General features: G+C 43.2%; 1 protein-coding gene and 1 long non-coding RNA gene across 3 annotated transcripts in view; both read left to right on the forward strand.

Moving 5' to 3' along the window:
• Positions 1-10,341, forward strand: part of LOC140705846 (uncharacterized) — a 30,310-nt gene extending 19,969 nt beyond the window's left edge. The window contains exons 4-5 of one of the 2 annotated variants that reach the window (XR_013543453.1): positions 4,947-5,122; positions 9,906-10,341. This is a non-coding gene — a long non-coding RNA (uncharacterized LOC140705846). Of the gene's footprint in view, positions 1-4,946; positions 5,123-7,528; positions 7,919-9,905 lie in introns of those variants that run through there. The other variant, XR_013543454.1, reaches the window with a different exon arrangement.
• A 4,159-nt stretch (positions 10,342-14,500) lies between these two features.
• Positions 14,501-16,810, forward strand: part of PKD2L1 (polycystin 2 like 1, transient receptor potential cation channel) — a 44,275-nt gene continuing 41,965 nt past the window's right edge. Inside the window, exon 1 of the mRNA XM_020791196.3 lies at positions 14,501-14,877. Coding sequence (XP_020646855.3) covers positions 14,565-14,877 — 313 coding nt within the window. The 5' untranslated portion in view covers positions 14,501-14,564. The remainder of the gene's footprint in view (positions 14,878-16,810) is intronic.

Here is a 16,810-nt window from a genome sequence, read left to right on the forward strand (position 1 = left end):
TAGTATCTGGCTTCCTCTCCTGGTCAGTTCTAGTAATGACACCATGGAACTGCATTTCTCCAGCAATTGCTATACATAGCATGGTCTCAAGCTCCCTCTAATGGCCAGTTCTGGTAAATTCATCATTAAAAATATATGGGGAGGGGTTTAATTCTGACACTTTTAATACAGTAGGGAGTCCTACCGTATTCTCTACCTAGAAAAACCTTGGAAAGTGTTGCCATGTGTCAGAATTAAGTCATTGTCACAGAATTATTATTAGTATGTTTCCTTAGAAGCTACAACAGATTTCCCTGCCCGGAACCCGGCTCATCTACAGATATTATTGCACTGCTCATTTCATTTTCACAGAAAAATCTCCTGTAATTTCAATAGCAACAATATCAATTACTGTACTTCAAAATACATTCTTTCTGCTTTCTAATTTTTTTCACCTATCTTTTCTATTAGAACACACAGGGCTACAATTGTCTTACACCTTTGGGATCAAGTTTCTTCCTCATTCTTCTGATCTAGAAAATTTTTCACCTTTTGAAAGATTTTATGGAAAGTATCCTTTCCCTTGAAGTAGTTTAGTTGTTTCCGCAAGTAAACTGATGGGGCTATGTAGCGTCTTTTAATTCTATTAAGATTGCCAGACCCTACATGCAGGTTATAATCTCCCTTGAACACAGTTGCAAAAACAGAATTTAAGCTTTTTCATTATAACAATTAGCCTTTCAATTTGAGTAATAATGTGTTGATTAAAACTTTTAAAATTTTGTGTGACATTTTTTGTAATTAGTGCATACAGTTATCTTAACTTTCAAATGTCTGACCAGTGATGTTCCAATAAACACCTAAAACAAGCTTTCTCCTTTTCCTCTACAATATAATACTGTATACTACTCTTACATTGCTAGAATATTAATGGCTAAAAACTAATGTTAATAATTGATTTTAACATTGCCTTCAAGAACAGTAGTATTCACTAAAGTGGAGATAAAGGTATCATCTTTTTTCCCTATACCATATAGACACGCTGAAATATGGACCATAGATATAGTGTGTCAGTGATACCCTCCTGATTTTTTGCACGGTTACTTCCTGCCCTTGAAATATTTTACAATTAAGACTTATTTTCTGACATATTGGGTTGGAATTTGCAACAAGAATAGCAGAAAGATTCATTAGCTGATAAAGAGTGCTTTTATATACAGTATACAGTATATATTTCTGGATCCATTCTTGTTAGAAATTATGTCCCTCACTGTTCGTCAGATATGAATGAAAAAATCGAACTGTTAAACTGTCTAATCCTTTTCTGAATGCCAGGTTCCAAGTCTGACATCCCCTGTATTTAGAGCCCATTTACTCAACTGTGGTTTTATTCATATTCTGATTCTTCATTTTGTAATTCTTGCTACTTGTTTTGCTAATGACAGGGAGTTCCCAAGTTTGCCTTTGATGCTGGATTAGTCAGGTTTCGAACACGGTCATATTATGAGTTTTGTATGTTGTTACTTGTCCACGAGTGTGTTCTGACTTTTGGTGACCTTATAAATTAAGGTCCTAGTGTTAACTTTCCTGAGGTTTTGCAAACTCAAAGGCTAGGCTTTGTTTACTGAGCCAGTTCGTCTCATACCTGGTCTTCCTTTTCTACTCCTGTCTTCAACTTTTCTCAGCACTGTTGTTGGGAAAGTTTCCAACTTTTCCAGCGAGTCCGTTTTCTTGTGATGTGACATGATAGGCTGAGGGTGCAGTCAGGCAGCACTTTACCTCACATTTTGGACTGCCTTGGGAACAGGCTGGTTAGCCCATTTTTCAGTGACCACATACAGACAATTATGAACCAGCCCAACCCTTATCCGCGTGTGAGGGTTGGTGTTTGCAGCGAACAGCCCTGCCCTCACCTGTCCATCACAGCTGAGCAGTGGAGAAGGAGCCAATGAGTGGACAGAAGGTGGTGCCAAGGGGAGAGGGGGCTGGATATAAAAGGTTGGTGTATGGAGTATGAAAGGATTCTGTGAGATTCTGTGAGGGAGAGAGATTCTGGTAGTGAGAGACTGTGTGAAACTTAAGAGTGAACTGAGAGTGAGATAGAGATATGTGAGGACGCTGACTGGAACAGAGAGTTTTTTTTTCTTAATTAATTTTATTTTCAAAACTATTGGGTAATGGGGAAGGAATACAAAAGGCAAAGGGCAGTGGGAGGGATGGAAAAAGGGTTTTGAGAATAAGAAAACATCAAATGCATAATCATTCAATCTTTCATATCAAGTATATAAACATCTAATCTATTCATGTTCCAATAAAGGTTCATCTTTCTTCTTCTTTTTCTTCTTCTTCTTTTGACTATTTTGTCTATGTATTAACCTCTTTAGCTTTCAACTTATACGTGTAATACAGCTTAAATCTATGTTATTCCCACAGCATCAGAACACCAAGGCCAATTGTGAAATATCTCCCCTCTTTCACCCTCCTTTTTTCTTCAGAATACACTCAACAGACCCAAAATAATATAAATTCTGCTCTCCCCTCCCCTTTCCTCCCTGTGCTTGTTTTGTTTCTGCGACTCTTTTTTCTTCCATATTTTAAAAGGGGGAACAATATCATTCAAAGTTTGCTTTTCAACCTCAATTTTCTTATCTGCTATCGCTACATTGCTTACTGGGTGACCCTCCATCCCTTGTATATTATCTGATATCTTCATCAATACAGCCGGTTCTGAGATCTCTTTTTGGTGTAATTTAACCTCCGCTACCTTCCCTCCCCTAGAGCCTCCAATCACGTCTTCCATCTGGTCAATATAATAATTTACCTGCATGAATTTTTGCAACAGTGACATCTGAAAAGAGGTTTTCCAGTCTAGCCACCAATCTGTAATTTTCTCGGGGGGAGGTTCCATTTTCTGTTTCCACTATTTTCACTTAAAATTCCCTCTCCCCTTTACCCCAATACACCTCCAATATTTCTAATATTTCACCTTGCAACTATACAATATTAGCAATAAGATAGGTACATTCAAGTAAGAGATGGAATCTAAAACATGAATCTCTCAAGTGTCTTTGTAGTCTAGTCCTTTTCCACGTCGCTGATAACTTTCAGACCGGTTGCTTCTTCTTTTCCCTTCTTTTCTCTTCTCCAAGTTTGTTTTAACCTTCACCCGGCAAGACTCTATTATTAGAATGTCATTTGTCAAGATCCCAGTTCAGTTCAAACCACATAGCCCCCAGTTCACAGCTCACAGTCTGTTCTTCTCCCTTTTACTTCCAGAGGCTTCCTTCTCCTCCCCCGAAAAGGGAGGTCCAGCAATCAGGGTCCCGGCAAATATATTATCCACGGAAAGCAGAGTCCCACACAGTCTAAAAATATATATCCAAAGAGGAAAAGGGTCCAAAGTGAACAGCTTGCAACAGAATTTATTTTTTCAAAGCCTGTCAGTTGATTCTTCAAGAGTTATTTTTCCTCCTTTAATGGAGACACGAGCTATTTCTGCCTGGCTGTTCCTTTAGAAATGACTCGACCTTCAGCTTGGGTAAAAGCTGGTATGCTAGGAATGCCACTCCTTATCTCATTTGGTCATAAATTTGCACACAATCACTTGTTCTTTATTTAATGAGGTTTTTCCTAGAACAAGGGCTTCCACTTACTTTGATGTATACTTTCGCCGTGCTTCTGTTTTCTTATTCTCGGCGAACGGAGCTGTCTTTGGCTAGTTGCCGAAAATGGCGCCCGTCTTCGTCTGTGCTAATGTGAATTTCCAGAAGAAAGAAAAATCGAGTTGCTGCCCAATCTTCTAACTTCTGTGGCTCACCAACTGCTGCAGAAGGGTCTCTCCTGACTCTTCCTTGGTTCCCCCGTTTCTGGGAGGGTCCCAGACCGAAGTGGTTCTAGCTTTTCCCGGGAGCTATTCCCGAGAGCTGCTAGCTTCACCAAGACAAAGCTCCTCCTCCCGACTGGAACAGAGAGTTGATAGAGCTTTAAAGTTAAAGTAAAACTGATTCAGATTCAAGTGATTAGCAACCTGTGATTTACCTACTGTATATTAATCAGATGTTAACCTCCCTGATCAAATAAATAACTTAAGTTTCAAAAGTACACATGTCTCCTTGAGTGAATGATATTGAGACAGCAATACTTGGTGGCAGCGAAGAAGGAAGAAGAGCGAGAACCTTGTGAAGGCCTGGGGGAACAGGGGCTTCAGAGGGGATCGCCACAGTGTTGAAGTGAAAGAGCTCTGGGAGGTGTTTCCCCAACAATTTCATGTTACTTTGGTGGCAAGTCAATGAAGTGATATGTCACTTATGAATAAATTTTTTAAAATGCAGTTTTCCTCTGCTGCCTACGGGGGTTGAGGGTGAAATGAGAGAACATGGAGGATTATCTTTTATTTTATTTTATCTTTCTTCACACTCCAGCGCTGTTTGCTGGCAAGCTAATGAAATAATATATGATTTACTAATATATTTTTTAAAATAATAAAATAAAGTCTGTCTTCTCTCAATCTCTACAGAGAGGGAGAGACTGAAAGGTTATATACTCTATGTTATATATATAAAACCCAACTTTCCTCTACTCCCCACCAAGGCAGAAACAAAAAAGAGAGGTGGAGTTGGAAGCACAAGAGAATGTAAAGGCGTGGGAGCTGAGAAGGAGGAATGGTCTAAACAGGATTGCTTTGAAGTATGCTGTTGATTCCTGTCCCCCAAAAACTCCCCCCAATCCTTCCATCCACATCATTCTCAGTCTCAGAGCACACTTTCAAGCAACCCTGTTCAGCACAATCCAGACGGGCATGACTTCACTGTCTAGTCATACCCTCAGTTTAATGATTTTTATTTCTAGAGTGAGCTCAGACTTGATTTCATCTAGTCTCCCTTTCTTTGTCTGTCTGGTTACTTGTTGTTTCCGAAAGCTCCCCTCCAAGACTGCACCTCAAATACATCATCTTTTTCTCCTGTCAGTTTCTTCAGCTTTCACACCTGTGCACAGCAACCGTGGTGAGAATGACCTTGGCCTTGGCCTTGGCCTTACAATACTGGAGGATCTTCTCTATCTCCTTCATCACTGTCCTTCCAAGTCTTGATCACCTTTGGATTTATTGGCCGCAGTCCCCATTTGAACTGACAACTGAATGAAGGTATATTTAAGAAAAATCCTTAACCATTTTGATTTATTCCTTGTTAACATGAAAATCATGTCATTCTCCTATAGTCATGGATTTTGCCTTCTTAATGTTCAAATAAACTGCTATTTTATGAAAGGACAGGGGAAAAACTTTAGGGTGTGGCTGTCAGCCCTTCTTTGATGGCCCTTCCTTCTAGAATTTTTATTGGGTTTAAGATTTTCCTTCCTTAGACAACCCAGGGAAAACTTTTTAACTGGTTGCTATATAATGGACTAACTACTAAGGGAGTAGAAATTAACAGTGGGAAGCAATTAGACCAGGGTGGCCAATTAAGTTCTATGGGGGGGGGCACATGAAAAATCTGAACAGTGTTCGGGGGCTGAACCAACTTTACTTAAAAATAAATTGAAACAGTGATGTTATGATTGTTTTTATTTTAAATTTGTTAATCTTCACAAATAATAAAGAGGTTTCTTGCGGTGTGTTAAAGATAAGCAACTGATCAATTTTAGACAAAAAGCTATAAATGGTTTTGATGTTAAAAATTGTCCGCGGGCCATACAGGAGCGACTCGTGGGCTGTATGTGGCCCTTGGGCCACACTTTGTCCAGGTCTGCTGTTACGTCAAGCTGAGGGTTGAAGGTGGGTTGTGGGTTATATGACCTGTTGACAGCTATGGTTTCATAGTGGATAGTGTGTCAGGCAGGAATACAGGAGGCCTTCAGCGAGGATCCTAGAGGAGTGGGCAGTACCTTTAAAAATAACTTTATTCTGAAAGGCTTCAAGGCCCCCTTGTACTAATAGTTACCTAACCATTTTCTTTAAAGATGTTCCTGAAATTATTCATTCCTGACTGTCAATTAAGCTATTGATAGGGAAAATATGTCCTGTCACTGAGGATGTCACACTTTAGGTAACAAGTGATCCCCAGGGTTTGAGATCTGTATCTTTGCTTTTCTACTGGAAGCCGGCTTTTGGGTCACACTAAAAGTTTCTTTGGGTATTGTTATGAAGGCTGGTTGTGGAACAAGAGTTTGGGAGTTGAATTTCCCGCTGTGCATTCAGGGAGGAAGAGCTGGCCTGTGTCGCCTTTGGCAAGCTCATCACATGCCAAGCAGGGCTTGATAAAGTTGCTTTCTTTGACTGCAGCTCCCACAAGTCTCTTGACCAGCCTAGCCATAGGTCAGAATCCTCCTATGTCAGAATGAGGTCACAATCTGGTCTGTATCTCTGCAAACTGAGAGGCGGTTAACAGTCAGGCTGAGCCTTCAGCTGGTCAGGATGGATCTTCCTGTTAGGTCAAGTTGAGGGTTGAAGGTGGGCTATATGACCCTTTGACAGCTATGGTGTCATAGTAGATAGAGTGAAAGGCAGGAATTCAGGAGGCCTTCAGCGAGGAACCTAGAGGAGTGGGCAGGAGCTTTAAAAATAACTTTATTCTGAAAGGCTTCAAGGCCCCCTTGTACTAATAGTCAACTACCCATTCTCTTTAAAGATGCTCCTGAAATTATTGATTCCTGAGTGTCATTTAAGCTATTGACAGGGAAAATATGTCGTGTGACTGAGGATGTCACACTTCAGGTAACGACTGATCCCCAGGGTTTGAGATCTGTGTCTTTGCTTTTCTACTGGAAGCCGGCTTTTGGGTCACGCTAAAGGTTTCTTTGGGTATTGTTACGAAGGCTGGTTGTGGAGCCAGAGTTTGGGAGCTGGATTTCCCACTGTGCCTTCAGGGAGGACGATCTGGCCTGTGTCACCTTGGGCAAGCTCATCACATGCCAAGGAGAGCTTGATAAAGTTGCTTTCTTTGACTGCAGCTCCCACAATTCTCCTAACCATCCTAGCCATAGGTCAGAATCCTCCTATGTCAGAATGAGGTCACAATCTGGTCTGTATCTCTGCAAACTGAGAGGCAGTTAACAGGCTGAGCCTTCATCTGGTCAGGATGGATCTTCCTGGTAGGTCAAGGTGCAGGTTGAAGGTGGGTTATATATGACTCTTTGACAGCTATGGTGTCATAGTAGATAGAGTGTCAGGCAGGAATTCAGGAGGCCTTGAGCGAGGAACCTAGAGGAGTGAGCAGGAGCTTTGTGAAGGAGCGAAGGCTAGTGTGCCATCCTCTACCGATCATATCTCTGAGGAAAGCCGCGGATGTGTGGAAGGGATACTCGTGGAGACAGGACAAGAGGAGGTGGAATGCAAAGAGTCACTAGAGGTGTGTCTAGCTGACGAAGGGGGTGGGAGGAGTTGGACTTAATTATCTGGGAGGAGGCTATAAAGGAGGAGGAGAGCGCGCAAACATTCAGAATTATAACAGACGGAGGACAACCAGAAAGAAAGAGTCGAGGAGTACAAACTGAGCTGGTATTCGGGCAAGAAAGTGCTACAGGTCTGATGAAAGACTTTCCAAACCTACAGATTGGAGGAGGTTTGTTGCCGGACCCTAAGGGTTTGCCTACAAAAGAGGGTGAACTAGAGCCACTAGAATGGACCGTAGTGGTGTATCCTCGCAATCATCATGGGGGATGGAGGGTGATCTGTCCCAGTCCCTCTTTACTCCATCCACAACGCGAGGGAGACTGGGCGCGACACCCATGCTGTGGGACAGTTTGTGCCGTGAGGAGCACCTCCCTGAGACCTAGGACCAATCGGGAACGGTTTGGAGCGGCCCCTCTGTGAGAAGTGATTTGAGGATGCCAGATGTAAAAGTGCGTAGTTGCCGGATCTTACTAGAGTTAAGTTTATTAGATCCATTTGAAGCTGTTGAACTAAGTTTGTTGGACAATAAAAAGACTCATGTTAAACGTTCAGAGCCGCCTCCACCTCTTTTTCCCACATAAACTCAGGGTTTGCCTCCTGCAGAAGACGAACCTGTTCACAAGTTTAAAAAATACCTTTATTCTGAAAACCTTGAAGGCCCCCTTGTACTAATAGTTACCTAACCATTTTCTTTAAAGATGTTCCTGAAATTATTCATTCCTGAGTGTCATTTAAGCTACTGACAGGGAAAATATGTCGTGTGACTGAGGATGTCACACTTCAGGTAACGACTGGCCCCCAGGGTTTGAGATCTGTGTCTTTGCTTTTCTACTGGAAGCCGGCTTTCAGGTCATGCTAAAGGTTTCTTTGGGTATTGTTATGAAGGCTGGTTGTGGAACAAGAGTTTGGGAGCTGGATTTCCCGCTGCGCCTTCAGGGAGAACGATCTGGCCTGTGTCACCTTGGGCAAGCTCATCACATGCCAAGGAGAGCTTGATACGTAAAGTTGCTTTCTTTGACTGTAGGTCCCCCAATTCTCCTAACCAGCCTAGCCATAGGTCAGAATCCTCTGATGTCAGAATGAGGTCACAATCTGGTCTGTATCTCTGCAAACTGAGAGACAGTTAACAGTCAGGGTGAGCCTTCATCTGGTCAGGATGGATCTTCCTGTTAGGTCACGTTGAGGGTTGAAAGTGTTTTATATGACCTGTTGACAGCTATGGTGTCATAGTGGATAGAATGACAGGCAGGAATTCAGAGGGCCTTGAGCGAGGATCCTAGAGGAGTGGGCAGGAGCTTAAAAATTTTTATTCTGGAAGGCTTCAAGGCCCCCTTGTACTAATAGTCAACTACCCATTTTCTTTAAAGATAAGGTAAAGGTTCCCCTTGACAATTTTTTTGTCCAGTCGTGTCCGACTCTAAGGGGCGGCGCTCATCCCGCTCTTCAAGCCATAGAGCCAGCGTTTTGTCCCAAGACAATCTTTCCGTGGTCACATGGCCAGTGTGATTTAGACATGGAACGCTGTTTACCTTCCCCCTGAGGTGGTCCCTATTTATCTACTCGCATTTGCATGCTTTCAAACCGCTAGGTTGGTGGGAGCTGGGACAGGCGACGGGTGCTCATTCCGTCGCATGGATTCAAACTTACAACTGCTGGTCTTCTGACCCTGCAGCACAGGCTTCTGCGGTTTAGCCCACAGTGCCACCACGTCCCTAGAATCTTTAAAGATGCTCCTGCATTTATTCATTCCTGAGTGTCAATTAAGCTATTGATAGGGAAAATATGTCCTGTCACTGAGGATGTCACACTTCAGGTAACGACTGATTCCCCAGGGTTTGAGATCTGTGTCTTTGCTTTTCTACTGGAAGCCAGCTTTCAGGTCACGCTAAAGGTTTCTTTGGGTATTGTTATGAAGGCTGGTTGTGGAACAAGAGTTTGGGAGCTGGATTTCCCACTGTGCCTTCAAGGAGGAAGAGCTGACCTGTGTCACCTTGGGCAAGCTCATCACATGCCAAGCAGGGCTTGATAAAGTTATTTTCTTTGACTGTAGGTCCCCCAATTCTCCTAACCAGCCTAGCCATAGGTCAGAATCCTCCGATGTCAGAATGAGGTCACAATTTAGTCTGTATCTCTGCAACCTGAGAGGCAGTTAACAGACAGGCTGAGCCTTCATCTGGTCAGGATGGATCTTCCTGTTAGGCAGGGGCGGGCAATTAATTTCTATAGGGGGCCACATGAAAAATCTGAACTGTGTTTGGGAGCCGAACCAACTTTACTTAAAAATTAAATGAAACAGTGATGTTATGGTTGTTTTTATTTTAAACTTGCTAATCTTCACAAATACTAAAGAGTTTTTTTGCGGTATGTTAAAGGTAAGCAACTGATCAACTTTAGACAAAAAGCTATAAGTGTTTTTGATGTTCAAAACTGTCTGCGGGCTGTACTGGAGCGGCTCGCGGGCTGTATGTGGCCCTTGGGCCACACTTTGCCCAGGTCTGAATTAGACTTATTTTTACTGATTGATTTTTCTGCCCAGGAACCATGAAAAGGCCTCAGATTGATCCCACACCACACCTGTATGGTGCATTGCAGAACTATTCCTGTAGGGCTGTTTTCATCCTTTGCCATCAAGTAAAAAGAGGAGAAGGAGGAGGAGGAGGACGAGGACGAGGAGGGGAGAAGAGGCCCCACCATGAAGAAAGAATAATGAGCCCTTTTTGAAAAAAAAAAGTAGTAGCTAAGGATAGGTATCTTTCTGGATCACTTTGTTATCTTTTCACTTCCTTGTTCAGCAATAAACTTTGTTCGTCATAATAACTGCAAAATAAACAAGCTGTTGTTTCTCACTGAAGACAAACAAATATGCTCCTGTATTAGTGGCTAGATAGAAAACACAACTGAAACTGCAAAACAAAGGGAAGTCCAAGGCGTGGAGTCTAATTCTATCTTATAGTGCAAAGTTTGAATATTTAGCTCCTCAAGGTTTATGTCACTAGCCAAATGTTCTTCTATCCCTCGGGGCACTTAAGAAGTTATAGTGATCATCCTCACTCAGGGAAGGTTTTGAGTGACCAAGCTTATGGAGGCTGTTCCAGGTACATTTTTCTCATGCTTTCTTAGTCACTGATTTTTATTTTCATTTTTTGAAGATCCTATGCTGAGATCCAAAGCTGGTGTGATGTACTGCAGTGGTCCCCAACCTTGGGCCTCCAGATGTTCTTGGACTTCAACTCCCAGAAATCCTGGCCAGCAGAGGTGGGGAATGAAGGCTTCTGGGAGTTGTAGTCCAAGAACATCTGGAGGACCGAGGTTGGGGACCACTGATGTACTGGGCAGAGTGATGGAATAGGACCCAGGAACCCTTTGTTTGAACCTCCACATGGACATGGAAAAACAGCTGTGTTTTTTTTAAAAAAAGGGAAACTGCCACTGTCTGTTGTGTCACAGATGTAAGAAGATAATATTCCCCCCACCCCAAAAAAAGAACCAAAAACACCAGCAGAACCTGTGGGGGGCGGGGGTGTCAGTGCACTGATTTGCCCCACTTCGGCTACAGGGCCAGGAGCAAAGTGCCAAGAGACATTTGAGTGAAATGTAGAGATTTGCACCTCCTTGCAAAGCATTTCAGTAATCCTGGAAACATCCTGAATTCCATCAAGGATGGTAGAGGGAATAACAGCAGCTATGTTTGCATTTTGTCACCTCCTACACTTGAAACTGAACAGGGAGATTAAGTTCTTGACAAAATGTTGAGTAAAGATTATCTTCAATACACATAAGGTTAAAAGTGCAGGAACCCTGTCTTTTTTGCTTCTGGACAGCTGGGAGAGAGAGAGAGAGAAAATGTTGGTAGCAAAGGGGTCCAGGAGAAAAGAACACTTAGTAGGGCTAAAATAGCAGCCAAGGAAGGATTAATCATAGAAAGGAATAGGAATAGAACCAACAGTTTAAAGACTGGGCAGGGAGGGGAGGTCTCAGAAGAAGAAGAAAGAAGTGGGGAGATGTGAGCCTAAAGGAAGTACAGTACACTAGGTTGCATATGTACCAAATGAAAATCTCTCTCTATAGATCCCCCTCTATAGCTCTGCGTGTTAATTCCTCTCGCCTTCTTAAGAACAATCAGGTAAGATTTCACTCATTCATTAGCTTTTTGCTGAAACCTAGTGGGTATTTTAAACACAGTGCGCAAAACTGCTTTGCACTGTGTTATATAAGATATGTTTTCCCCTTTTATTTTCCAAACAGCTAGAGATAATGGGCCATCCAAGCTTTCACACGCTGTCCAATAAATCAATGCCAGCATTTTCAGACACACCTACAGTATCTAACCATCTACAGACATTTTATCCCCTTTTAAGCACACTGTTGAAGCCAACAGTCTACAAAGAATGAGAACAGGTCCTTCAAGAAAGTACAGCAAGCTGAGGAGGAGTAGCAGGTAGAGGGAAAGAGTTCAATCCTGTGACTCCTACTAATCGCCAAATCTGGAAAAGCCCCTTTTCCCCCTTCTCTCTCTCTCTCTTTTGGAATTATGCCTCCCAGAATGTGCCTCTCCAGAGCCGGCACGATCATTGGTATTATTTCCAGCCTTTGAACTAAAATGATCAAAAGGCAGTTCTCCAGTATGTTCCTTCAACACAGAGAAACTGGTGTTCCAAAAGTGGTCGTATCTCTAGTTTGGGCTGTAACTGGCTGCCTGGGTTAAACAGATTGTTGTGCCTTTACCACTTTGAATGTGTTTTCGGTGGGTTCTCTCTCTCTTTTTAAAAATCATGTTACAATATGGTATTTGGCCCTTTCTAATATTTGTATACTTACTGCTTTTAGCTCTAAATATTGCTTTTTAATGATGTAAGCCACCTTTTAAAAGGAGAAAGGTGGGGTAAAAATATTTTAAATAAATACATGGGCAACTTACCACAGGCGGGGAAACTGTGTTGTCCTCTGGAACTCTTAGGTGCCTGTACTCTCCCACCACCTTCCACCACCTTCCCATTGCCCAAATGCTAGCGATTTGGCTGGCAAACATGGCTCGCCAGGAGTACACATGTCATTTCCTAGAAGAATCATGCCCTTGGCATCTTGTTGGGAGTGCAGTTCTGGGAAACAGCATGCATGCCCCCTTCATGCCACATTCCCTGATAAAAATCACAAGGTAGCTGACTTTGCAGTGGCAATGACATTCAAATTTGCCATCTCCATGAGAATGAAGACAAGATTCAGGGCAGAACTGTGGTCTTATGTTGTGGTACAAATCTAGGGATGTGGCAGGAATTGAAGCAGGCCATTTAATCATGTGAGTCCATGCTCTCCTACCCATTTACCTATCCCTGCCATTGGAAAATCAAAGAGCTCACAACTGGACCTCTCCCATCACTGAGAGAGCTGACTGTGCCTTTTCTTGCTGTGTTCTGGCCATCATGGGAGCGTTGTTTTTTTTGTCCCCTTGCCAGGTAGTGCATGGTGAAAGGAAAAACATGCACCGCCTCCTTTCAAGGGGTGCTGACCATTCAAGCAGAACCCTCAAAGAGTCTGATTCATTTTGAGAGCAAGTGTATGACACACACCCCCCATTTCTAATACAGTTCTGGATCAACCTAAATTTAGGAACACTCTTTAAAGTCAGGCCACACAGAACGTGTTGCAGGTTTGGTCTGTGATTTACTAAGACATGCATCAAGATTTCTTCATGGATGCAGATGTGTCATTAAATCTGAATGACCAAAGCACAGGAAACATTGAAAGGGAAATCAAATCTGCACTCCAACTATCGCATGTTTTATATTTTACATTAAGAGATGGTTGAAAACAAGGCTGATGTAGGAACCAGGAACCAAAACATTGTCACATCATGATTCATTAGCTTGATCAGCAGGATGAGTAGCACAGTTATCACTAGATACGGGCTTCATATCTGAATCAAATGATGGGGCACATTCCATTTCTCTCAGGGACTGCGAGACATATATTCTACTTGCTCTAGGCCATTTGTTCAATCAAGGCTTTGGGATAGCAAATCATTTCCAAGAACATAGGTAGAGGTTGGCAGAGGACAGCCAAAAGGTATCCTTCTAATAAGAAGATACTGTAATCGGAATCAGTTTTCCATAAGCCATGATGCTGAGCCCTTAGGGAATTGAGAAGCAAGATCTGATTCCTAAAGTGTGGCAAGGGCGAGTATTAATCCTTTCTTCTGACCTAAAGGAGACAACAGAAGAATCAAGCCCTACATGCTCTTACAGTAGACGTCCTTCAGTCTTCACCAAGGCAGCGTTGTGCTTTTGATCATAAAGATCCTAGTCAGTGGAGACATCCACTTAGAAGGATGAGTGGCCGGCCTCTATAGCATGATGGTATTTGCATATATAGACTGATATAGGGAAAGTTGCCTTTTTCAGACTGCAACCCAAGCAAGCTTCAGCCAGCCATGATGGGTGGCTTATTCTGGAATTAAAGTCCAACCCCAACCCCATCTTTTCCCATCTCTGCTTCTAGCTGACTCTTTCTTGTTTGAGGCTAGCCAGCTTATGATTCCCTAGCTCGTCCCTGTACAGATTGTTGCTGTGAGTGCCACCATCAACACCTGCAATTATTCTCTCATGAAAAGGGCAAAAGCTGTCATGCTGAATCCCAGAGTTCTTGAGGGCCCCAGTTCAAAGACTCAGAAAGTCGGTCTAAAATTTGATTCAAAGATCTCAAATGCTGTTCTGGTGCAGCTCTATTTAGAAGCTAGTCCATAATGTTTGGGGATGTGCCAGGTGCCACTCACTGCTGCCTGTAACTCAAGGTGCCCAATAATCATCCTGCCTCTTGTTCCCCTCCCTCCCTCCCTGGAAGCCAGGCCACAACAAAAGGCAATATCCTAGCAGCCTACGCTCCCCATGCTGGTTTTCATGATTGTCATCTGCAGGGAGGGAAGGAGGGAGGAAGGGAGGGAGACAGGAATCATTCTCTGGGTGTAGCTGTGCTCTCTGAAGAATAAAACTCACAGCTGCTCCTAACAATGGCTGGTGCCTCCATTCTATAGTTGTCACCCAATGAATGGGTATAAAAGAGGCCGTGGAGCAGGGCGCCCAGGAGACGCAGGTTGCTGCCCCTGTTGCTGACCTGCCTGCTCGATTCATTCTTTGTGCTCCTCTGAACACACTGGTCTCAGCAGCTGACCTAGAAGGACACTTCTGACTGAGGTGCAGTCATGAGCTCTTCCCACCTCAACAACAGAGCTGAGAGCCATTTCCAAGGACAGGAAGAGCATGAACTGGAATCTCTGGGAAAGAAGGCATGGGACAACCCTGTTTACAACGGGTCGCCCTCCTCCTCCATGAAAATCAGGGCAATCTACAACCCCAAATCCATCCTGGAAAACCCCTACGAGAACATTGAGAATTTGACTGGCTCTCTGCCCTACCAAAAGGAGAGCAAGCCAGCTGAGGATATGAAGAAGAAGCAGAAGAAGAAGAAGAAGCCTTCTCCTGCATGCTGTGTCTTCCTTTTGAAAGGCCTTCGAGGTAACCGGGTGGGTGGGGTGAGGTGGCACAGAGTTTGGAAATTTCATTTGTTACAAGTCCATATCTAGACAGTGGAAAGAAGGAAGCAACTTTTCTACAACAATTACTGGGGAAGCATTGTGTAGCAAAATGATTATGTAGAGCCCGAGGTTGGGAGTTCGATGCCCCCCCCCCCCGGTGCCTCCTTGACAAGGGCTGGACATGATGGTCCACAGGGTCCCTTCCAGCTCTGCAGTTCTAAGATTGCCTGGTGGTTTACCTTCGTGTCAATTGCATTGTGTCACTGACAGGTTGAAAGCAGGACTGAAGTTGGAAAGGGGGATGCTTGCAAGCCATGATAGGGGCCCCCAGGAACCAGTGTCCCTCTTTTACAGCCAAGGAGCCCCAATTTGAAGCCCCAGCCCCCCCAACCAGTATGAAGGAACCCTGCCCACATGGTTCCCCTGTGCTTTCAAGAGATGCAAGGGAGCAATCTTATGCACATTCTCATGTTGGAGGATAGCAACAACAAAACCCTTGTGGCACCTTTTAGACTAAAATTATTTTAGAGTGACGTTTTATGGATTAAAATCCACTTCTTCAGGCACATGGAGTACAATATTTATGCTATAGTTTTAAGTATATAGTATACATGTTGGGAGGTGGGTTGGATCCAAATGAGATAGGATATGGAAGGTAATTGCACTATTAACAGTGGTAAATGTGCTTCCAAAATGTTGACTACACAAGCATTTAGGAGAAAGTCCGACTAAATTCAGTGGGGTATAGTTCCTTGTAAATGTGCCCAGCTGGACTTAAAGAGTGAGGACCTGATGAACACAATCAGTTTTGGACACCATGTGTAGAAAAACTGGAAAAGGTGATATTATACATGCTTAACACTGTTGGCTGCTTACCCTTTTTTGGAGATGAAAATGTTTGCAAATGTTTGTGATGGCTTTAAAATGTGGGACTTATTACAGCACAATTTGGACCGATGAGGATTTGCCTGAAAGTTGATAAAGGAGGAAGTGTTTATAAAAAGCTGTAAGATTGATAGAAAAACACACGAGACAGATTATCAGAGGGATGGATAGTGGGTAACTTCTGGAATGTTCCATGGATCAGTTTCAGTATTGCTGAGGGGTAATGTGTTGGGGGTGAAAGGTCCTCCCATAAAGATTATTGCGGTCATAGTTATCCAGAAAGGATCACATTTATTTTTGTTCTTGATTGAATTGCGTGACTTCTTTTGCAATTTGTCTCGAATCTCTGGCACAAGCTGTCTCTAGTGATTCTTAGCATTCTTTTTAGCTGATCTTCTTTCTTGTGGGGTATCTATCCTATATGTTGTCCCACAGTGTGTTGTAGTTGTTCAATAGGTTCCAGCTGCCATTCAGCAGATGAATCTACCTCACAGAGCAGTTGTAAAGACAGGGAGCAGGAGAGTAATATAAGCTCTCTCGTATTCTTTGAAAGAAAGATAAGGTATACATACAAAGATTACCAGGCTGTGTTTCAAGATTATGATTCAAGACAAAAGCATGGTTTACAGTTGCTGGGCAACCTCACGAGGACACACACCCTGGATATCTGCCTTTTTCACATTCCCTGCATTTAGTGCATGAAAATCACACGAGCCTGCCTAGGCTAGGACTGTCTCATGAAGATACGGAGTTGGGGAGGGTGAGGTGCGAAGGTGTACGTAATGGCGGCCTGGTTATGTGCAAGATAAGTTGCTGAGGCTGAACCTGGAGCAAAGAATAAGGTGGTCACTTATACATCACCAAAAAAGGGGATAGGCATGATCAAAAAGCACTGCCTAGTCAGGGGTTACTGTACAGATGCAACATTAGAAATGGTTCCTACAATTTAAACAGAATTAGGCAGGGATGTGGGTGAGCCTTTGGGTCTGAGTCCGAGTCTTGGGTACCAAGTCCTGAGTCCCAAGCCC

This window comes from Pogona vitticeps, chromosome 3 (genome assembly GCF_051106095.1).
Source record: "Pogona vitticeps strain Pit_001003342236 chromosome 3, PviZW2.1, whole genome shotgun sequence".
Taxonomy (NCBI): Eukaryota; Metazoa; Chordata; class Lepidosauria; order Squamata; family Agamidae; genus Pogona; species Pogona vitticeps.